This window comes from Colletotrichum spaethianum (genome assembly GCF_022836535.1).
Source record: "Colletotrichum spaethianum MAFF 239500 DNA, contig42, whole genome shotgun sequence".
NCBI lineage: Eukaryota > Fungi > Ascomycota > Sordariomycetes > Glomerellales > Glomerellaceae > Colletotrichum > Colletotrichum spaethianum.
The window spans coordinates 334,942-357,555 of NW_026054812.1; the positions used below are offsets into that span (position 1 = coordinate 334,942).

The 22,614-nt window shown below is 50.1% G+C and overlaps 5 protein-coding genes and 2 non-coding genes across 7 annotated transcripts; 4 read left to right on the forward strand and 3 right to left on the reverse strand.

Annotated features, from left to right (window-relative positions):
* Positions 1-337: 337 nt before the first annotated feature.
* On the reverse strand, positions 338-7,549 carry ColSpa_11147 (mutanase Pc12g07500; the record flags this gene model as incomplete). The annotated part of the gene is made up of 6 exons (XM_049277359.1): positions 338-1,861; positions 1,940-1,994; positions 2,060-2,184; positions 2,247-3,922; positions 4,069-4,679; positions 4,740-7,549. The coding sequence occupies 6 exons, from the start codon at positions 7,547-7,549 to the stop codon at positions 338-340; spliced, it is 6,801 nt and encodes a 2,266-aa protein (XP_049133316.1).
* Positions 7,550-8,820: 1,271 nt separating this feature from the next.
* Positions 8,821-10,168, forward strand: ColSpa_11148 (uncharacterized protein; the record flags this gene model as incomplete). Its single annotated transcript, XM_049277360.1, has 3 exons — positions 8,821-9,190; positions 9,291-9,954; positions 10,069-10,168. The coding sequence occupies 3 exons, from the start codon at positions 8,821-8,823 to the stop codon at positions 10,166-10,168; spliced, it is 1,134 nt and encodes a 377-aa protein (XP_049133317.1).
* Positions 10,169-11,223: 1,055 nt separating this feature from the next.
* ColSpa_rRNA_044 lies at positions 11,224-11,339 on the reverse strand. The gene has a single exon (XR_007414275.1). It is a non-coding gene; the product is annotated as a 5S ribosomal RNA (ribosomal RNA).
* Positions 11,340-14,335: 2,996 nt separating this feature from the next.
* ColSpa_11149 (uncharacterized protein) lies at positions 14,336-15,163 on the forward strand (the record flags this gene model as incomplete). The annotated part of the gene is made up of 2 exons (XM_049277361.1): positions 14,336-14,672; positions 14,799-15,163. 2 exons carry the CDS (start codon positions 14,336-14,338, stop codon positions 15,161-15,163), a joined length of 702 nt encoding a protein of 233 aa, XP_049133318.1.
* A 918-nt stretch (positions 15,164-16,081) lies between these two features.
* ColSpa_rRNA_045 lies at positions 16,082-16,197 on the reverse strand. The gene has a single exon (XR_007414276.1). It is a non-coding gene; the product is annotated as a 5S ribosomal RNA (ribosomal RNA).
* Positions 16,198-18,833: 2,636 nt separating this feature from the next.
* ColSpa_11150 (uncharacterized protein) lies at positions 18,834-19,723 on the forward strand (the record flags this gene model as incomplete). Its single annotated transcript, XM_049277362.1, is given in 2 exon segments — positions 18,834-18,959; positions 18,971-19,723. 2 exon segments carry the CDS (start codon positions 18,834-18,836, stop codon positions 19,721-19,723), a joined length of 879 nt encoding a protein of 292 aa, XP_049133319.1.
* A 1,115-nt stretch (positions 19,724-20,838) lies between these two features.
* ColSpa_11151 (uncharacterized protein) lies at positions 20,839-21,455 on the forward strand (the record flags this gene model as incomplete). The annotated part of the gene is made up of 2 exons (XM_049277363.1): positions 20,839-21,156; positions 21,195-21,455. 2 exons carry the CDS (start codon positions 20,839-20,841, stop codon positions 21,453-21,455), a joined length of 579 nt encoding a protein of 192 aa, XP_049133320.1.
* Positions 21,456-22,614: the final 1,159 nt, after the last annotated feature.

Consider the following 22,614-nt stretch of genomic DNA (forward strand, 5'->3'; position numbering starts at 1 on the left):
TCATCCAGCTAAGAGCAACCCTGATGCAAGTTGCTCTGGTAGCTATCTTCATATTAACTGGCAACCCCGCAAGCAGCAGCTACTTACTGATTATCCAAATTATGCCTTTCCTGAAAGACCCGGTGTGGAATTCTTGAGGGAAGGGTTTGAGGGGTTTGGGGACAGCTTTATAGAGATGGTGGATGCACTTCAGCCTTTCTACAATCACTTTGTACCTGATGGCGTGCTTAATCGACAGCTAGAGGAGGCTAGAAAAGGTTAACTATGGTGCTCTTAGTGCACATCTATCTTATATATTTACAAAAGGAAAGAAGATTGTTGTACAAGAAATGCACAGTCATATGCGATCCGGAGCCGCAAGACCGGTCACAAAGTTCCCTGCTCCATCTACCATCATGCTCAGATGGCCCGTAGCGCCATAAACGGACCAGCCGTTGCTTGCCGCAACCCTAGGAAAGGTGGCCACCGGAGCTGTAGCCCAGCCGCCAGGCCCAAAAGCGGAGTAATACCAGGCTGGGTCGGTGTCATCGTCCCAGACGCGCACACCCTGGGGATTAACGGGTGCATGCACGTTAAGATATTTCCTCTCGGCATCCGCAAGGAAAGTAGCCACGTTCCTCTCAATAGTAGCCAGTTGATCCTCAATGAATTCAGCGTACAAGGCGCGCAGCGATGGGTTTCCGCCTGCATTGTTCACAGGGTGGCCAGGCCAGAAGTTCCAACCGTTGATGGCGGTGAACTGCCGATCAAACTCAGAGAACACGAAGTCGAACCAGTTGGAGACGCGCATCCACTTGTTCCAGATGGCCTCGTTCTTCGCATACTTCTGGCCCGTCAGCGCATTAGGCGGCACGAATTTCAGAAACGTGAAGGTAGCCATGATGTCGCGGAGCGTTTGCCGATCGTTCTTGAGTTTAACCTTGGTCGGGTTGTATCTGGGTGTACCGCCACCCATCCATACCCCTTTATAATTATTCGTCTCCCACTGTACCAGTGCGAGATGGGACTCGCTGCGCTCCTTAGAGAACTTGTTTCCTACTCTGATGGTGTCTGACCGACCGAAGCCCAACGCCAGAGTTTCGTGCACCGTATTGCCTTGAGGGTTTACAGTGATTCCGAGAAAACTTTGATCGAATTGGAAGGTCTGACCGGTGCCGCCCAGTTTGAGTTCGCCGAGTAACACCTCAGCCACCCATTCTGGTGTGGCCATTGAGTAGGCGCCTACCGTGGTACCTGCCCCTTTGCCGAGCCATTCGTAAAATGCAGTCAACGTCTGCGGCTCGTAGATGTGTTCCGTTTCAAACCCAATTTCTGAGTATAAAGCTTTAGCTGTAGCATCATCCATTAAGACAATGGTCGGACTGCAGACCAGTCCGGGAGTAATAGTGACGATGTTCTTCAGGATATATGGGCTATTCTTGGCTTTCCCACAGGGCGCATACCGCCCGACATCGAGATCGATATTAGGGTATTTACCACCGAACGTCACTGTCATTTCTTTCAGGTTGGCCTGCCTCTCGACCAGGGACGGGGTGGTGTCGTTGTTTGGTGTTGAGCGCCCAGAGACACTCGAGGAGTCGGCATATGAGCAGATATCACTACTCAGAAGCGGGCATGCGTCGGCCCTCTCCTCGAGGATGTAGCCATACCTCTTCTTGACTCGCCGAGAACCAGAACTGTCAGCATTCACCCCACATACTGGGCAAGTACCGACATCCGAAGCGTTTGCTGTGGACTCTGCAGGGCAAATTAGAGATCCAATCAAGTTATCTCTCTTTACCAGCTTGGCGGACCGCTTGCTTGGTTGTGTCTGTGTGAGCGATGGTGCCGCGGCAGCACATTTCTTCTCAACGATGGGGAACTGTGCAAAGCGTCAGTCTTGTTCTTGTCGAGGCAGGCGGATCATAGAATGAGCGCAGGAAGAATTCAAGCAACAAACCGTTCCGGTGCTCCAGATGCTGTAGTATCTGTTCAAGCTGACTCCAAACAAGGACCTAGGAGGTGAAAGTCAGCATGGATCGACACCCCAGAGAGCAAACAATACCACGGCAACACTTACGGGGCAGAGACTTCCGCAAACATCTCGGCTTGAGCGTTGACTCCATAACAGTATTCCCAAGCTGTGTCTGAATTTGAGCCAGCTGAGCCGTACCAGGTCGCAGCACCATTGACACCAAAGTCGATCTAATTACATGGTTAGCCAAAGTCCAACGTCTCCTGTTAGGAGTGTAAACACTAGAACTCACAGAGGCATCAGGAATGGAGTCATCGTTGAAGACAATGCCAAGTGTAACTTTGGGCGTTACCATCAAGTTGAGCTCGCCACTTGCAGAAACGTCGTAGTAAAACTCAGGCTCCTGCAACGGCTTGATAGGGTCCGCAGACGTCGCTCCGGAATATTTTGGACTGATGTCCGTCGTGAGGACGTCAGTCATCCCACCGTTTGCATCGGGAAACTGGTGGGTGAAGTCCCACTCGGCGAGTCTGAGGTCGACGCGGGCCTGACCGTGCATCGTGGCGGTGCCCTGGAGCTGGCCGAGGACTCGGAAGTTGGGACCGATCGTCACGATGCCGGGGACGCTGAAGGTCGCCCCAAAGTTCTGCAGACCAAAGAGCTCGATTTGGCCGGTGAGGAAATGGAGGGTCACCAACGCCTCTACGTTGAGAGAGGCCTTGACCGAGCCGCTGTTACGAAACAGTACGTGTGACTCGTCAAAGGTACTCAAGTCGCCCATGTTGCCAATTAGGGTCACTAGAGCCGACGTCTCAATGTTTACGTTCAGGTCGGCCCATGCCTTGAAGTAGCCCACCGTGTCGACACCCTTTATTTTGCAAGCTATCGACTCGTCGTAGAGGTTCCAGCGGATCTGCTCATTGACTCGGTGTCTGACCAACTCGTACTCTGCGTCCACTTTACTAAACCGGTCTATCCAGTCCTTGATTGCTCCAGACTTTGAGAACCAGCGGGCGTGCAGCTCATGCAGTTCGTCTTGGGATGTCGACCGCTTGTCGATAGACCACAAGTGATACATGTACTTTTTGTACGAGCCATTGTGGTCGCGGTGGACCTCTTCCTCGATCTGACGCTTCGATCGCTTTAGCTTGGTCGGCGCTGCCGCGACGATATCGCTCCAGTACCCTGGGTCATCGCTGTAGTCGATACGCAGCAGCACGTTAGATCCTCGGCCGCGTTTTCGTAGGGGAGAGAAATCGTAGTCAAATGTAAAGTCGTAGACATAGGCATCAGCCAGTTGAGGATTCCTCTTGACCAGGCGATGGGGCAACGTTTGGTTGTCAGAAGGCGTCAAGGAGACGGCCATGGCGTACCTCCCGGGGCCGCACCCTTCTGGCATCTCCACCACCGTCTCAGCCACTCCTCGGCCTTTGTGGATGATGCCGCAATTGCTTGCGTCCGAGTTGTCGGTACACACGGCTCGAACCGTGTGCCGCTTCTCGTGCATCGCTCCCGCCTCACAGTCAAAAAGCTCCCAGTGAGACCCGTCTCGCTTGTTCAAAGACGTGAGCTCGGCCTCAGGGCCCGACATGATGTACCAGCCAAACGAGTTCTTGTCGGCGTTGGTGCTCTCTTCAGGTGTAGGATCGGCTCCGCCCATGGTGGGGTCCAGCTTGACGTCCCATTTCTGCTTGTCCGTCGACGGACCGGGATGGGGGAAGATATTCTCCAAAGGGATGGGGAGCGTATCAATATGCCGCCTGAGTGCGTTGGGGTCTGCGCAAAGCGTGCGTTGGACGTTGTAGGTGAGCGCAGGGTTGAAAAACGTGGAGCCGCCCAGCTCGCTGTAAGTACAGTCTGCGCCGCCGCCCAGGTTTGACGTGGCGATGGCAGTCTTGCCAATAGGGCAGGTTTTGGCCGACGCGCACTTGGACTCGCCGCCGTCAACAAAGCCCCAACGCCAGACCACTGGAAAGAAGACGTGTCAACGTCCTGATCGCAGCAGTAGGGCATCCATGAGTTGGCCTTGGCGTCTCCCTGACAGGTGCCATGGCCTGGGGCGTGCTTTGCGTACGTGACGAACTTGCGGCCCTTTGAACATACATTGTCCGTACTGGGAAGGCCGTTGGAACCGATGTTGACACATATATCGTCCCAGTCACATACGTTCACGCCCGTCTCTACGGCGTCGCAGCAAAAGGTGGCTGATCCATAGAAACAGTAGTTCTCCACTCCTTTGTTATTGATGAACCACTTGTCCGAAGCAATGGAGACCTGGTTGATATCACATCCCGACCCCGAACAATCGCCGCCATCCAGCCGATTCCACCCGCAGGTCTTGGGGTCGGGTGTTTGTCCCAGAGGACAGCAAAGAGCCTTGTAACGCTTTGCTCCTGACCTAGGATCCACACTGCAGCGGTCGCTGATGAGACGCTGCTGGCCGACCGGGCAATGCAGGATGCCTGACGTTGTGCAGTCACTCCAGGAACAGCTACTGATGTCCACATTAGTGTAATTAGATGAGTCGTCGTGGTTTGTGCCAGTTGTTAACGAGAGGCTCCCGAGGCCTCCGGGGTAGAGAGTGGCGTTCAGGAGTTGGTGATTATCATCATCCAGGTCGATGGCCCACGCGGCGACGCCTAGGAGGCCCTTGCTTTTTGCGTACTTGACTTTTTCAATGATGGAGTTGCGGTCTTCATAAGAGATCCACTGAGCATCACCGTAGCTACATCAATTGTTAGAATTCCGGTTTGAAAAGAATAGCATGGCGCATGAGTCAACATACCTGAGGTAGTTAGTGCCAGTCTTGTCGTCAAACCTGCCACTGCCGATGGCAAGTTCGGATTGGATCTCATCGTAAGACATGAACCCGGGTTGTCCACTGCACTTCCCAGCCACGCCAAAGCCAGAAGCTGAGCAGCCAAGACCGGTGCAGGACTTATCGGAGAGAGCATAAGTACGACCAAAGAAACCTATACCGAGATTGATCTGCGTGTGTGGTACCCCAGCATTTGTTAAGAAGCCGAGTGATGCGTCAATGGAGCTCTTGTCTGACATAGCTCGGGTGGTGCTCTTGTCTGTACTCTCAATGTCAAAGGCAACAAGGTTGATCCAGTTGGTTGAGGCGGCTATGGAGGCTAGGTCGAAGCGTCCTAGGATGGTGGTGTCAACCGGCAGTGTGGATGAGATTCCCCATGCAGTAGAGCCTGCGGACTGCGTGTCAAAGTACTCCCGCATCTCATCCAGCAGGATCACGTAGTTGGTCGCATCTTCACCTGTCTGGGGCCACCGCCAATCGATATCGACGCCATCGAACCCGAATTTCTGGAGAAAAGACACCAGATTAGCCAAGAATTTCTGGCGGTTCTCATGCGTACTGGCTATATCGCTAAAGATGCCCTGTGTGCCGGACGCTTTCCGTGATCCGGTCGAAAAGTCGTAGCCTCCTAGCGTTAGCCAAACGTGCAGCCCTGTTGCCTGCCCCTTGAGCGCTGCAAGTTGCCTCAGCTGATCTTCATCGCCGTTGGCGTCCGGAATCAGGGCGAACGTGCCAGCCTCGATCCAACCAAATGCAACATTAATGTGGCTAACCGAGTCCGTCGGCACGAAGTTCGCTGGTCGCTGTCCGCAGCCCCGTCGCGAGATACTGTCTGCCTGGAAGTATCCTACGATGATGTCCATAGCACTGCTGCTGCCGCCACTACCGTCAGAAGTATCGCCGTCATCTGAGCTGCATTCCGGAGAGGGACAGTAACCATGCGAGCAGGCAAAAGCGCAGAGGCCGTTGTCGTTGCCCAGGTTGGATTTGATACCGCTGACCTTGACAACAGGAGGTGGCAAGTTGAGGGGACCCTCCATAGAGCAAAAGCAGGAGAGGATGGGACAAAAGCCATAATGGCACGCCCAGCTGCAAATGCGTGAGAAGCTGCCATGTCCACCACCAGTGACGCACGTGTTTGGGTTGAAGGGCGATGTGGTTGGAACATATTCGCGTTGTTCCTCCGTGGCACAGGCTGTCGACGGGCAATAGCCCAGGTTGCAGGCAAATGTGCAAAGACCGCCATAGTTTGCGTCGCCATTAGCGGGGTAGCCCTTCACTCCTGTGGACTCCGGCTTCTTAATGGCTTCTCCCATGTTGGTGCAGACACAGGCACTTGAGGGGCAGTAGCCATACTTGCACGTGAACTCGCACAAGTCGTTGAAATTGCCCTCGCCCCAGCCTGCGATGCAGACTTGATCAGCCAAGTCACGAGGAGGTTTCCCAGATACGGACCCTCCACTAGAGGCTGAACCGACCCAAGGGTTCCAGTTGGTGACGCCGGAAGGACAGTCTCCTGAGATGCCCTGTGGAACTAGATAGTCGATGATGGTGCTACTGCCCCTGACGACTTGAGCGTGCCACGCACCGCCGGTTCCAAGGACAGGGATGCTGGTGTGGTAGACTCCTACACCGCCGTCGGGGATGTAGTCCCAGTCCTTGATAGAGTAGTCTCTGCCTCCGAATGAGACCTTGAGCTCAGCTGAACTGGCCAGGAGGACCGAAAAGTAGATGCGGTCCGGCGTCAGGTCACGCGCCTCGTACTCAAGCTGGAGCTGGGAAGCCGTATTTCCGGTGGTGCCTCCGTCTGCACAGGTGTCACTGAGCGAGGTCCGGAACCAGGTGACCATACTCTCCTTTGTAAAAGAAGCCGTACCGGTCTTGTACAAATCTATCAGGTAGGGCAGGTGCTCTCGCCAGCCATCGTGGGGCATGTCCTTGACGTAGTTGTACGGGGCGTCTCCTACTTGGAAAGCCTCATACTGGGTGTTGTCAAGGGGTCCAATGTAGTGAGACTCGCCGTAGTCGTTCCAGCTAATGATCTCCAAGAACTCAGGCTCAAAGTCCATAGACACCACCTGCTTCCAGCGCTCATACCAAAGGTCACCGCTCTTCCACAGCCAGTTCTTACTGTAGCCTGGCAAGTTGGTAAAGAACCAGGGGGAGACAGGCATCATATACGGCTTACCGCCTAGCAGCTGGTTGTACGAGGCGTCAATATAAGTCGTCATGTTGCGCTGCCCATAGGGCCACGCGGCCCAGTTGAAAAGACCATCAGCCACACCGTCTCCAGCATTGATGGCGGGGCCTGCGCCTAAAGATGACCAATCCGGTATAAAAAAGCAGCCTGTGTCAGCCTTGATGCTCTTCCAGTCGTCGGCGTTGTCAGGACCCTCAAAGGTTGACACAAAGGGCTTCCCGTTGTACTGGAAGTGAGCCTGAGAGGAGCCGTATTTTTGGATGAGGGCCTTGACTTCAGCCATTGGCCAAGGAACATCCCCGCCGGCATAGTCAAAGGAAAAAAAAAGCTTGAAGCCCTTGGCGCCGGCTGCCGCAAAAGCGTTGGAGATTTGCTGGTCGTTGTACTTCCAGCCATGTGCAATGTTGAGAGCAAAAGCATCGATATGTGCCTGTTGTGCAAGGGCAATGTTGTCTTCCCATTTTGCAATATCAAACGTCTCAGTATTGCCGACCATAAAATGGGCAAAGACTGACTTGCTCTCAACGCTTCTGGTAGCAAGAAGCGCTGCCAGCAGGAGCGTTGCGAGAAACAGCATGGTGCTGGCGCAAGATCGGTGTCTACCGCCGCAGAAGACACAATAAATGAATGTAGAAGATGATAAAGAGATTCAAAAGAGTGACGTCTCCGTGCGACAAGTGCCGCCACAGAGGGAGTTGATAAGTGAATATCAGGCGAGAGAGATAGAGAGCGTGAGTTGGCCAGAGATGCATGGCTAAGATCTTAGCAACACAAGCGAGGCATATGGAGATTTTATCCAAGCTATCTGAGACCGGCCTTCTCGTCACCCTTGAGGACGAGGCTCAAATTGCCTTCTTCAGAAGTGGACATCAGAGAAGCCCCAATGGGCTGTCTGTTGGAACGAGGTTACATCCTGCTCGCCTGAGCTTCCGGGCCGACACCTGAACCCTGAAAAGCCCACATAGTCACAACCGAACAACGTTGGACAGAAGGGACTTTCGGTTGTCGGTCGTTCGGAGCACTGATCACCCTGAGTCACGACTTACACGGGATTCGGAAACGAGGCTGCATTTGGTTAGAAAGTGGTTGTTCTGCCCCATTAAGTAGAGGTTGCTTTTACCCGCCTTAAGCACGTCCCACTCTTGAAGAACATATTATTTTATAATATGGAGAATCAAATGACCTAGACTGTGCCCTTTTGTAAGATGATCCTTGCCAATCACCGCATGAGATATTGAGTACCAACATCCGGCACCTTATTGCAAGGGGTGAGACTGATTAGTGGAGCTTCCTGAGCTTAGCGTCCGGGCCGTTCCGATTGGCCTGGGTTGTTCTCGATAAACATTCTGTGGCGAGAGCAAAGAGAGTGGGAGACAGTCAGAATAGAATATGAATGCCTAGGAAAGAGATATGGATAAAGTTGAGAGTTCTTAGAGTTCGTCGAGCCAAGCATTTTGGACGTTACAATGCCAATGTCTTGGAACTTCTGTACCACAGAGACTCCCCTCTTCGTCTATCCCCTGCCGGTTGCGGTGCCACCTCGGAACGATTCATTAACCTTGTTAGACACCGAGGACAGTCTCACTGTCCAAAGCTTAGCGCCAACAAGCTCTTAAATCAGCCCCATCGTCTCCACGTCCGCTTAAGACAACCTGGTTTAACACTAATGAGTCGGTAATGTAAGCGGTTGTAGGTACATGAACGAATCCTTTGGTTTTGCCGCTGCTGCCTTCGAAGATATTGCTACAGCTAAAGGTCGATCCGCCTGCATCTTTCCACAACTTCGTTCTTCATCTTCACACCACTGAACCAGCATCACCTCTTCTCCCGAATAAGTGAACGTCAAATATGAAGCTTGTCGATCTGTCCGTGTCTGCGGCCATCTGGGCTGTGATTGGTATCAACTACCAAGTCGTGGCTGATGTTCGTTTTCCCAACGTGCCTCAAGGCACAAAGGGCTATACCGCTACTTGCATCGGAGTCCTCAATCAGGCAATCAACTGCGACGCGTCTTTGATGTGGGCGACAGAGATCGGTAACTTCTACGATAAGACCACCATTGACTTGCTTTGCACGTTGGACTGCAGGGTATCTCTCGGTGGTTACCTGGAGCAGGTGAAGTCCGGCTGCAATACCAGTCGCTACGACGGTCCTGACGGTCTCAGCTACCACGCTGGCTACAGTGCCGAGCTGGCATGGGAGCGGTTCAACGTGCTCTGTGCGTCCAATGCGTACGTACACCAAGTGTCCAGAAGTTACATGTAATGCTGACCGCGCCTGGCGTACCAGCGCTGGTGAAAATTGCAACTTGGTACTAGGTAAACTAGCCGGCATCAACCCCGAGAACCAGCTGAGAACCGCCTCGGGCGACCCGAACTTGATGTGCAATGAGTGCGCGCTGTCTGCTATCAAGACACAAATCGAAATGCCTTTGGCATCAAACGCCGACCTATCCAGTGGCCTCAGTCAGATTGCATCGTCCTGTAAGACTACCGTGGCCGTCACACCTGCCCCAGTCGCAAGCCCTGCCTGGGTCACCCAGGGCACTGCACCGGTTCCGACCTCGACAGCAGCAACCACATGTGCCGGCAAAACATACATTGTCCAGAAAGGGGACACATGCCAGTCTGTCGCCAAGCAGCAGCGCATCAACACGGCCCAGCTCCTGATGGCGAACAACCTGCTTTCCAGGTGCGGCGATTTCCCTACCGCCGCTGGTAGCTTGTTGTGTATCCCCACGGCCCTTACTTGCGACCCGTACGTCATCAAAGCCGGCGATACCTGCGGAATTATCGCCAACACCGCGAAGGCTACATGGGCTCAAATTGTGTCCTGGAACGCAGAGCTTGGAAGCTCGTGTCAGAACGTCCGCCGCTATGTTGGCGATGTTGTCTGTCTCTCGAACCCGGGAAGTAAGTCTGGTTCTGACCCGGCTGTCACCACGTCTGCCGCCGGACCTAGCACAACGACAACTTGGATTGAGTAAGTTCCTTTCTTGTGTGAACCAGTCATTCTTTGATATCTTGGATACGAATACATCGCCTCAGTAGCTTCTATACATTGACAATTACTGACGTCTTCTATTTTCTATGGCAGTGTGTTCACCCTACCCATGAAACCAATCCCAATGAACAATGGTCACACAACCGTGATCATCACTGACATGTGGGCTGGGAACGGCGAGGACGAGTTGTAAATCGTCAATGGTTGCGAACGAGGATTTAGCGATGCTGTTAGCCCGCTGTTGGTAATCTGGCTTTCTTTTTTACTTGTTCGGCAGGGAGCAGTGTCATCTCGGGGTTAACTAATATAGTCTTTCCGTTGCAAACATCATTGAGATGATATGGATTCCTCCTGTAGTTGCCTGGCTTTCCAACTTCTCATTACGGCTCAGCATGATAGGTAACATCGTAGCCAAATGGATATATCAAGTTAAAAAAGGCAATTGATACATTACCTTAGAGACGTCAACATGCTATCTTCTCTTTGGTATTGATCGGGGTCCATCATGGACCAGAAAAGACGCCTCTAGGTATCCATCACAACCACTTTGACTCACCCAGCTTTACGAACACATCCATACGGCATGGTAGAGGCGCCAAGGGCTCAACCTACCCAGCTTTGATGTGAAAGACACCTATAATGGCTTGTTCAAGGAAAGGCTACTGCAGAGACCGACAGCGTGAGTGATCGCACTGCGACTAGTGCCATTAACATGTGTCTCTCCGAGCACCCCTTGCCAGATGTGGCTGGTGCTGGCCTGCGCCTTGCCTATTGCCTCACAAATTCACAAATCCCCCTTTTCTAACAACACGTTTACAGCTTACAATCAAAAGCGATTGCCATTGAGCTTATTCTAACTTCAGCAAATGTGAAGATTGAAAAAGAAAAGTTGGGAAAAAAATCAATCCCTACTTTGCTAGGTCAGCTTGCGCATGGATGCAATACAATGACACGACCTGCGATGCGCCGTCGAAAAGAGCGATATTTTCAAGCTTCGCGCCTCCTGGCCAGCGAGCGAGACTCAGTCCGGCGTCCAGTGGCAAGGGCTTCAGTCAGCTCGTTTACGGCTCTAGAGGGCAGGCACAAGTGTAAAGTACTTAACTAGGAAGCGCAGCGGCTATTACAACAGATGCGTACGTGTAGCTACAGTGCAATCTGACCATCTTCTCTTAAGACCTACAGAACTTCTTAAACTGTCAGTGATTGTTGAATAGAGACCCCACCTTGGCTGTAAGCTAACAAAAAAGACATACAACACCAGGTATTCGCTGATCGTCACCGACTCAACTACTAATCCGGCCCTCACTGGCTTATCTATGGGAGAGCGGACGGGATCCCGAGTTCTCCAGTGGGTGTGGTCGTATGTGATCATTGGGCCAGCACAAATTGATTATACACTTCACCGTTTCCACTTCGCCTGTGAACCTGCCCTACACTGCAATCTATGTTCCTTGGTACTTCTTGGATCTTGGCCCCGCCAGAATGGACACGATCCACCCCTATGCTAAACAGCTATGTAAAGAAAGGGTTTGAACGATTAGGGGATAAGGAGACAATGGAGGTGGTAGAAAACGGCAGTGGATAGATGTAGACGCTTGTGGTGATGAGTACCTTGGCCAAGAATAGAACCGTCGTCTATGGTGCCATTACCGGATTCTGATAGTATCGTTGCATACTGGTGGCCTAACCACCGCCACGGAAACACTTGGTGCCGGAGAAGAGCAAAATCAATCCACAGTCGAGCTGGCTCCTATCCCTGGACATTAGGAGCGCTACTAGATCGCCTGCGATACAGTTGTATTACAACTCTGAGTAGGAACAAGGCAGCTACACAAGCCGTCAGCTAGCATTACTGCCAACTAGGATAGAGAGCCATCAAACGTATAAACAAGACCATCAAGGAGCTAAGGGGCGTGACTAATAATGTGCCGATAGCGTGGACCACAGCAGAAGCAGACCTAAGCCAAATGGTCAAGAGAGCTGCATGGAAGCCGCTGATCAAGGGAGATCGTTAGCGGCGAAAGGATATCAAGCGGCATTACAGCGCTTATAATAGCAAGAGCAGAAAGAAATGAAAACGGCTAGACCCTACTGGATGGCGTAGGCGAGTATTCCAAGAGGACGACAAAGTTTTGCCTGAAAAACACGCGCGCTAGCTGTATAACACACTAGCTAGAACACAAGCCGGGGTTCTTGTACAAATACAAACAGGGGTTTTACTCTTGAACGGCGATCTATACATGATAAGGACTGCACTGTCACAGGTGTGCCTGTGCAGAGAGGCAATGGAGGCATTCAAGCATTTCCTTTCTAATATATGACGAAGATGACACAATGCAAAAAAATGTAAAAAGTGACGGGGGTGAGGACTAGCAACGTGTCGGCGCGTCTAAGAGGAAAGCAGGATAGAGACTTATACGACTGATCGCTGGATATGGCAGCATTTTAAGCGATAATTAACTATACTCTAGCTACTGGCCGGCTTGAGAAAGGGCAGCAGACAACCTGACTGACTAACCACCACTAACCATACTAGCTATTGATCTTGTGCCACAACAACAGGTCTGCGCCAGCGGCCGAAGATAGGGAACTGGTCACCTTGAGAAGAAGCCTTTGAGAACGACTTGCTATAAGCTATTAAATCCACAAGAACCAAGGACACAAGAGGATACCCGTGTACGAGAATTATGAAGGTAGAGACTTATGTAAGGACTCGACGAGACAAGCGCCGACTGTAAACGAATAGTCATTACATATTTAAGCGTTAGTTTATTTTCGTTACCGGGGCTTGATGTATTTATTATCATTGTATGACCTTAACGGTTCGTACTCTGTGAGACCTCGACCTGCTGTCTACCAGTCTTGCATCTAACGATAGCGACTTGACCCTTATTTGAGGTGATATCACTAAGAATAACTTCCCATAGGACATTCTTATGCTGCCTACACAATTTCTTTTGTTGAAATTGAGACGCCAGCTCTACTTCACTTTTAAAAAAGCCCAAAAAGCCTTTTATCTAGACAAAGCATGGCTACAAAGATATGCAGCCTTTTAACTACACTTAAAAGTATTTCTATGAGCCTGGAATCTTTAAGCGCAAGGCAGACTAAGTGCGTTACGAGAATAACGGTTATTACTACCTCCAGTAGTAGACCTACAACGTCAAGGACTACTAGCACATATGTTACTAGTAAGATAACTTCTTACAACATCTAACCCTACGCTACACACCCGCCATCCTGCCAACCATTGATCATGCTGCCTGACGGCAATAAAACGTATTACAGCAACATGCAGTTTGGATGTGCAGGTGCTACAGGGAACCCGCAGTCCCGGGACAACATGTACTCTTCACGGTACTCAAACGACCAGCCCATGTCCCGCAAAATTATCAGCCTGTTACCCATCAGCCGAGGAGCCCGCAGATTTGATCAGCGGTACCACATACCAACACCATGGCAACCTGCTTTGTCGTACATGGGAACGCAACAGCAGCACATGCTGGTGGCACAGAAAAACGAACATTTTCTATTATGGGACCACAAAGTTCTAGAGTTGCAGCAACCAAACGTGACACAAAACGATACTGCCAACTTGATTATGATTCGTGCTCTCCTTAAGGAATCACTTCTATTGTTACAGATTCCTTCACAGAATCGTTGACGTCATTGCAGGCTCTTGTTTATCGTAGTGGGCATTAGCTAAACAAGAAGCCAACATCAAGCCAGGATACACAAGGGTCTATTTTATCCCCTCCGCAGTGCAAAACTAGAAGATGCAAAGATTATTTAACCATGATTTAACACTTTTAGTACAAAGACATTCCTGGAAATTCGCAAAACTTTAATCTTTACCCACAGGGTCCCAATGGATATCTTTGAGATCTAATTGTTATCCAATGAAACTCAACTGTAGTGAATGTTTTAGAACGATGGGCAGAATATGAAGCAATAAGACGACTTGAACCACTAGAGACATTGTTGGCTAGAACAATGAAAACTATGTGGGCAAATGACAATAGCTTACGGCGTGATGCAAGTATCAATGGTCAAAGTGGGCAATCTCAAGAAAGTGAAAGGCCAATTCAGGCCACTCAAGAAGACAATAACCAGAAACCCCCGGAATTCAATCAAGCAAATCAAGCGGGTCTAATTGCCTGGCCAGCAAGGCACATTGCAATGTGTAGTATTATCAGTAGTTATCGTTACGGATAACTACTGCACGTAACATCTGACTTCTCGCCCCCCTACCATCAAATCTTATAAACCAACGAAATACTCTGCAATATCTGAAACTCCAGAGACAACACTCATAGAATTTAAGCCCCTCTCCCACAACTCGGATCTCTCGCATCGTACCATGTGCCGAGCCTGCCCCCGTCCTGATTTCAACCGCAGTCCTTCCCCGGAAGAGGATGAAGAAGCCCAAGAGGACAATGAACAAAGCGAAGCTTCAGAGGACGATGAAGATGACAACAAGAGTCCACCATCACCGATGGTTTTTCTAATCCCAAAGAAGAAAACCATGTTTCAGCCTGCGCCCAGCCACGATGGCGCCCCAATCTTCGCGGCTTATGAAATCTTAGAGAGCTCGCTAGACTCAGAAGCCGACCTTCGAACCCAGCGACCCCCGTTTGGCATTGTCATCTATGACACGACGTACACTGCTCATCCGCCCCGTTCAGCCTGTCTCGCGCGTGCCCTTTTTGATCGCACTCATTGGTATCGCAAACGACCGCACCACCAAAGCGACAGAATCAAAGCTGTCACTTTGCCTTTGCCCCAATCAGTCTCAGATGCATAGCGTGCAAAAACATGTATAGATCACTACGAGCAGGAGGTCCAGGGCCGTCTCTTCATCGCTGATAAGGCTGAAGCAGCCTCGTGGTTCCTGCCTGAGCGTATTATGGATGCGTCCTATGCAGGGAGTATTCTCGCGATCAACCGTTTTGAGGATAGTAGTGACGACGATATTGAGGAGGCTGGTTGGGAAGTCTCGCTAGGGAATGTGGATCAGGTCCGCTCAGCTATCAAGTACGCCGACATGAGCCCCTATCGAAGCTTTCTGAACATTAACTGGAAACCCCGTGAGGAGCCATGGGGCCCTCGCATCCCTGAGGAGATAACGCCTGAGATATGCTGCTATAAGCTGGGATTTGAGGCTTTCGAAGATGGTTTCAAATACTGAATGGACGGGATTAGTCCGTTATATATCCATTACATAGCCGATGGCTTACTCGAACCAAAGCTAGAGGAGGCTAGGAAAGATTGATCCTAGTGTTTCTAAAGACTATAACTATAATGAATCTAAATGTAAAACAAGCCTAGAAAACAAAGAGAAACACGGAAGTGCGGACAGGGAGACACGCTTGAAACCAAGAGAAATGCAAGTTATGTGCGGCTAGGAGCTGCAAAGATTTGTTACTAAACTACCTGTTCGATCTACCATCATGCTTGAACGACCTATGGCGGCATATTGGAACGGGGCAGGGTTTCCTGCTCCTATTGAGGTGGTCTTTGCGTTCCGTTTCTTAGATTTCTTAGCTAAGCAAGGTCTGATCAGGGGTATAGAAACCTCGAAAACACGGAAGGACTTAGATTAGGACCACACACTCATCGGACTTTTCCACGCTCAAGGGAGCATCCTTTCTGTCTTTCGTGATGACGAACACTCTGATCACCTCTACACAAGAACTTTGAGAGTCTCTACTTTATCCATCGCGTCTCAGCCAAGCCTGATCAGGGAATATCTGTCTTGATCAGGACAGCTGATTTACTGCTGGGTAAAGGCATCTTGCGTAGCTATAGGGGGTGGTGGTGGTTGTCCACCGCACCGCACCGCTCACTATAGATCTGATCACCCTGCACACTTCCAATATATAGAACAACCATTGCTTGACGCTACCTTTAGAAAGCTGACTTGTGCAGGTATAGCCTAGCCGTTAGGCCTAAAGTCACTGTTGTCCTAAGCCAGGTCGCCCTTTAGGTTCCAGACTCGCGTGCCCTGGGTGTTGAGGGTGAAACGATTGCTCTTGTAGTCTGCAGCCGCGGTTGTGATAGAATTGGCCATAGATCAACGATAAAAACCATTAAAAATAAAACAAAACATACAACACCAGGTATTCGCTGATCGTCACCGACTCAACTACTGATCCGGCCCTCACTGGCTTATCTATGGGAGAGCGGACGGGATCCCGAGTTTTCCAGTGGGTATGGTCGTATGTGATATGGGTCGACGACGAAATCACAGATGTACCTAGGTGCTAGTGATGCTCGCAATGATGGGTAAAGCAGGCTTCTTCACTCGGGTCATCAAAAGATCAGACCCACCAAGAAGGTGCAAACCTTGCGTCTATTCGAAAATTTTGAAACATACTGTACAGCTACACAAGTTCTGGTTCTGTTAGCCGCCTTTTATGTCCTCTTCTTGAACTAGCCACTGGAGTGGCTTCTGACTAGACAAAAGCTGTACGAGACATAACATCCAGTGTTCGTGGACTACAGAGCTCTGAAGTCTGTTGAAGGGGCTACTGCTCTTCAAAACCCCAGACAGTACGATCTTGTTATGTGTGACTTTGAAGATGTCGATATCTGCACATTGAGTATTCTAAGGTCGATACACAGCAGCTGTCGGGGCTTGGATACAGAGAGACAAGTTCAACTAAGAGGTAGATGTGAAAAGGGACTTCAACCATCTCCGACTTCCCTAGTTACCTTCGTAACTGGGAGGTCCTTATATAATGGCCCCTAGTGCTACACTGGTCCTCATAGGTCTCGGGACCCTGCATACAGACACTGGATAGTCTTTGGTTCCGGGAAAATGCTGATGGGCTCGTGATGTCACTCCCTATCCAAGCTTTGTAGTCGTTTTGGTTCTAGGGCTCATGTTGGCCTCGTGACAGCAGACCGCTTGCGCTTGACAGAGTATGGCAAGACAACTCCTGCCAGACTCGGTAATTGCGGTATTACAACTACACATACAATGATAAAGATCACGCCGCCTAGTCTCTAAGTAGGGTTGTTGACGTAAACGCCTCAAAGTTGCCTCATTACCATACGTCTAGTTTGTAGTTTCGGTAACGTCTTTTGCAACTACACGTGAATCACGGTAGCGTCGAAGAGGAGGTTGAATATCCCAATTGTACCCAATCACTCGAGAAAAGAAGCAGGGAGTCTTGTTCTGTTCAACCGTAGCGAAGGGCAGCAGCCAGGGTTGGACCCCGGACGTTGCTGCTACTGGTGCTACTTCTCTAAAAGCGAAGTAATGTGACCAAGGTTTTTTGCAACCGTTGATGCAATCGACGGCAACTCCTTTGAAACTGCAGTTTGTCCTCACTGAGTGGGGTTTTGGGCTAGGTCGGATGACTGAGTCCACGCACAAGCTTGGGAGTTCGCTTAACAAAACGAGCAATGTGGATAGTGATTCTACGGTACTCATGAAGCAGGATTTAGCAGCGATTAGCGGAGGCGGTCACTACTACTCAATACCTTCTGCCTCGCAAGACTCTTCCAGGAGTTCATCTGAAATGCACTCCGTGTCGCTGAGGGACGAAGTCTACCATCGTGCCTACGGTCTCCGTGCATCAGCCCTAGATGAGAGACACCACTGTCAACCGTAATCGATCCGGTTGTGAGGCCTACTTACATCCTGTCCCTCTTTCCGGGATTTCAACGAGAAGACCAGTACCTACCATAAGCAGCTCCACTATCAATACCTCCCGAAGCCTTTAGATGTCTTCAGGCCGACAATATACAGAAAATTTGTCAGAGCGGTTGCAACACCTTATAGATTAGGGAAGTCAAAGAAAATAAAGGATTTCCTACATATCTACCTTAGTTGCCTTTAGCACTATGTTATTGTCTACACCTATTAGATAAGCCGTTCTACTACTTCGAAGACGGTAGCTGCAGATTGTTCACAAACCTCGTTAATAGATAGGCAAAGTAAAAGGAGTTAGGATAAAAATGCAAAAAGACATACAACACCAGGTATTCGCTGATCGTCAAAGACTCAACTACTAATCAGGCCCTCACTTAGGCTCTTGTAGAAAGAGCAGAGGCAGCATTTTTGTGATGGCTTTAACAACCCAAAGTGGTAGGTATTGCTCCCTAAAATGGACGGTGCGGAACATCGTGAAACTGTTAAAGCAGGCAATGCGGCAGCCTAACCCAGATGAAAGTAGGGCAATCCGGGCGAATGTCGGATACATATCTGAAATCGCATTGCGCCAGCTAAAAACGCGAAATCCGATGGCACCCTTGGCCACATGGCCAGCTTGCAGATGAGGGGCTTTTCCGAGATACACATGGTGAACCATAGACACAACAAAGATATCCTATCAATTGACGTACTTTGGCAAACATACGTATAACATAGTCTTACTTTTCTATTTGAATAATTCACGAAGGGCTGCACGGGTGTACACAGGCTTTTTTTTTTCTTTTTCTTCTTTTTCTTGTCTTTTTTGCAGCTTTTCCATTAGTAATTCAGAGCGTTGCGATTTTCGCTCTCGCAAACGTGTGCTCCAGTCGCTTCGGTCTACATGACTGTGGTTGTATAATTACATAGATATATCAGTATATCTATGATTGTTTTTGCTGTTGCTGACGTCTTTTCAGGAAAACTCAGTTTCTACTATTGTTCAAGGGGCACAGGCGATGATTTAATCACGTACCTTTTGAGTTATTTCTCGTCCGATTTTGAGCAGTTTCTCTGGTCAACATTGTCACTACCAGCTGTGAAAAACAACAACACCAACAACGACGTTGTTATCCCACTGGAGTCAGAAAAGTTGCAGCTATGTGCTATGCCTGCGGAAGTCTCGGTATAGATCCATGCCCGAACCCTCCAGACGACTATGAAGACTCCTACGACGAGGAGGAGGAGCTGGAGTTCGCAAGACAGCAAGAAGAGCAAGCCAAACGAGAACTGGAGCAATAACCGGAGCCTCGAAAGCGTGGAGGACGACAGCCCCAAGCAAAGCGTTTGCAAAAGCCGCCGCCAAAGAACAAGACAATAGTTCACCCTGCACCAAGCCACGACGGCTCCACCGCCTTTGTCGTCTACGAGGCCACAGAAACGGTCGCCAACGACGATGAGGCCGGTCTCACAACCACCCGACCCCCGTACGCGTTTGTAATTTATGACACCACCCCAGAGGCTCTCCGTCCCGGTCGTACCGCCGAGTTAGTGCAGGAGATTTTTGAGCGTACATACGAAGAGCGTCGCGGCAACGACTTATTGCCAAACCGGATTGAAGTTGTCGCTGTGCCTATGCCCCAGCCTTCCCCATCAGATATCTGGGACTCTGAGAAGCAGTGGAAGTTTCGGATGAACCCTAAGCCTATCGAATCTCGTGGAGACGGCGGCAGGTTCGATTGTGTCTTCCCTTGGTTTATTAACCGCGTGAGGGCCTGTGTACTGCATTATGAGGCTGAGCTGAAAAGCCGTCTTGCTATTAAAGATAAGGTGGTAGCTAAGTCATGGTACCTGCCTGAGAGGATTAATGATGGGGCGTATGCACGAGGTATTTTTCTAATTACCCAGCTTAAGGAGGACGTAGATGATGGCGGATATGGGAAGCTACAAAGCTGGAAGGACGCGCTTGGTTGGACTAAAAGGGTTCCGTCTGAAGACTGGAACTTTATGACTGATGAGCGAGCCGACCGTAGTATCTACGGCGGCCTGTTACAGGTGCTCTTTCAGCCACGTGAGGAGAGGTGGGAGTACGTGGCAGGTGTGCCATGAAGTAAAGGATGCTTTAGAGGATCTAGCTATAAAACAAAGGAACATAGACAATTATTAAACAAAAACGAATCTAGACCCGGAAAATGTACATAGAAAACACTAAACTGAACGCGGCTTGGATGCGATTTAGTCACCGAATCCTATCAGGAACACCAATCCATGTTACCTTGTTGCTGTTACCGTCAAAGGTCATGTCCGGGTTCCCAAAGGCACCAAATTGAGACCAACTCCCACCGCTTAGAGCCACGCGCGGGAACTTGGCATTGGTGATCCAGCCACCTGGGCTAAAGGCGTCACTAGGCCACGCCTCGTCGTCAGTATTTGCCCACTTGCGGTTGCCGTTCTTATCCACTGCCGAGAAGTACGATTTATACAGGAAGTCCGCTGTGTCAGCTAGAGTTTTCGCGTTACCCTCAATTCTTAGCAGGGTATCTTCAATGTAGCGCGCGTATAAGGCGCGCTAGAGGGATTTTGAACTCCGGGATGGACCAACCTATTCGTTTTCGTCAGTTTCCCCTTATCCTCGCTTCTTTGCCATCTCTGGATTCTTGGTTTCGAGCAGAGAAACCTGAACAAAATAAAGATCATGAATTTCCTCAAAAGAATAGCCGTTTTGGCCCTCATCGGCCTGATAAATCAAGCTGTCGCTGATGTTCATCTAGCAAATATTCCCCCAGTTGCCCGTGGTCTCAACGACACATGCATCCGAGTTTTAAACCAGGCCGTCAATTGCGATACTTCCCTCACCTGGGCGACCGAGATTAATAACTACTACAACGAGGTTACGGTCAAAGCACTCTGCACGGCTGATTGCAGGTCCGCATTGATGTGTACATCAAACAAGTCAAGGCCGCCTGCGAGAGTAGCCGTTATGATGGCGCCGATGGATTCAGCTACGACGCTGGATACAGCGGCGAGCTCATTTGGGAGAGATTCAACGTGCTATGCATATCCAATAGGTAAGTCTGGCAAAGGTGGTCTTTGTGAAGGAAAGGAAAGCTAACTATGGATAACGCGGGATAGTGCCGGCGACAACTGCAATTTGGTGCTCGGGAAACTAGCCGGAGTCAACCCCGGAAATCAGCAGAGGACAGCCTCTTCAGACCCAAAACGTCATGTGCAACGAGTGCGCTATTTCCGTGATCAAGACTCAGGTGGAGATGTCACTGGCCTCGAACGCCGATATAATCAGCGGTCTCAGCATGGTTGTGTCGTCTTGTAAGACGACTGTCGAGGTCACCACACCCCCGGCCGCGAGCCCGCCCTGGGTAACCAAAGCGACGCCGGTCCAGACGTCCGCTATAACCTCATGCATACCTTCATCCTCTTTTGCTGGCAAGATGTACGCCATGCAGAGCAGAGATACGTGCCAGTCCATCGCGAAGGCGCAACGCATCGATACGGTACAGCTTCTCATGGCCAACAACCTTGTGGTCAACTGTTCAACTTCCCCACGGCCGTGAGCACGCAGCTGTGCATCCCTTCAGCCGCGATATGCGAGCCGTACGTCATCAAGAACGGAGACACTTGCACCAGCATCGTGAATGGTGCGAAGGCTATGTGGGCTCAGATCGTGTCCTGGAACCCTGAGCTGGGACGATCTTGTCAGAATGTGGCCGACTACGTTGGCTTCGTGGTGTGCGTATCAAACCCCGGCGGTAGCTGGGTTGACACCCATCCTGCGGCCACTGGTACGACTACACCGGGAGTCACGATAACAGCGGTTGAGTAAATACAAGCATCCTTTGACCTTTCGTGCGGGCCTTGAATTCCGTATCTTTTGGATTGAGTGTGACTCATTTACTTCCTTTCGCACTGTATTTACCTTACCTATGACGCCTATTCCCATGAATAATGGTCACACCGACATCCGTGTTGTGCCCATGTGGGAAGACTACGAGCTATGAGACGGAATCATGCAACTCAGGCATGCGGGTCTTCGTGCGAGAATAGGCCTTAGCCGAGTTCATATTACAAACAAGCCTAAAGCGAGAAAAAAAAGATTTATACTCCTCATCACTATCAAATATATCAGGTGATTATACCACATCTGACAACTGTACCGGCATCTTACAGCCAGCGTCACGCCGGGACGGGCAGGTCAATAAAGTCGTTGGCCTTTCTCGCCTGCAAGGGAGAAATGAAGTAATTCCTACTAACGGAGATGCTCGGCAGGCATGAAGCTTCGCACAGTGCGCTAACCTTGGACGGTGATCTCTATAATGAGCGTCGTTTGTTTATGGTTTTATTGATCGTATGTCTCACCTAATCCACTAGAAAAGAGTAGGTTTGTAAAAATTGAAAAAAGAACAAGCGAACGGTTAGCGCCAAACAGCAAAACGGCCGAACTATCTAAACGGCAGCCGGATTAGTCAGCAGGGGATCCCACTCTTCTAAACAAGCCTCTCTTCCTACATTGGCTTATCTGTGGGAGAGCGAACGGAATCCCGAGTTCTCCAGTGGGTATGGTCTTATGTGATATGGTTTGGCGTTCAATAAGGTTATATTAGCTTGGTGGGCAACCTTGTGAAAATACCAAAACTGACTGTCATATATACAGAGTCTATCACTTTGTTTCAGCGGCCATATGACCGTCTGGAACGTAATTCATTGTTGTAAATAGGCTTGGTACAGGAAATGATTTCAAAGTGTAACGTCCGTGGTGTATGTGTAAGGAAGTTGTTGTTGCCTTCTACACCTTAGAAGTAAGCACAGACATAGTGATCGAGGCCATACTTCTTTATCATTGAGGCCAAATAAGCCGGGAAATACGTTTGGCCATACTGTAACTGTTAAATAGAGTTTGTCGGCGGATGCCATGTGCTTCACAGTTCAACGTTGTATGCGTACGGGACGGCGTAGCGTTTCCTCGCAAGACGCCTGGCCTACAT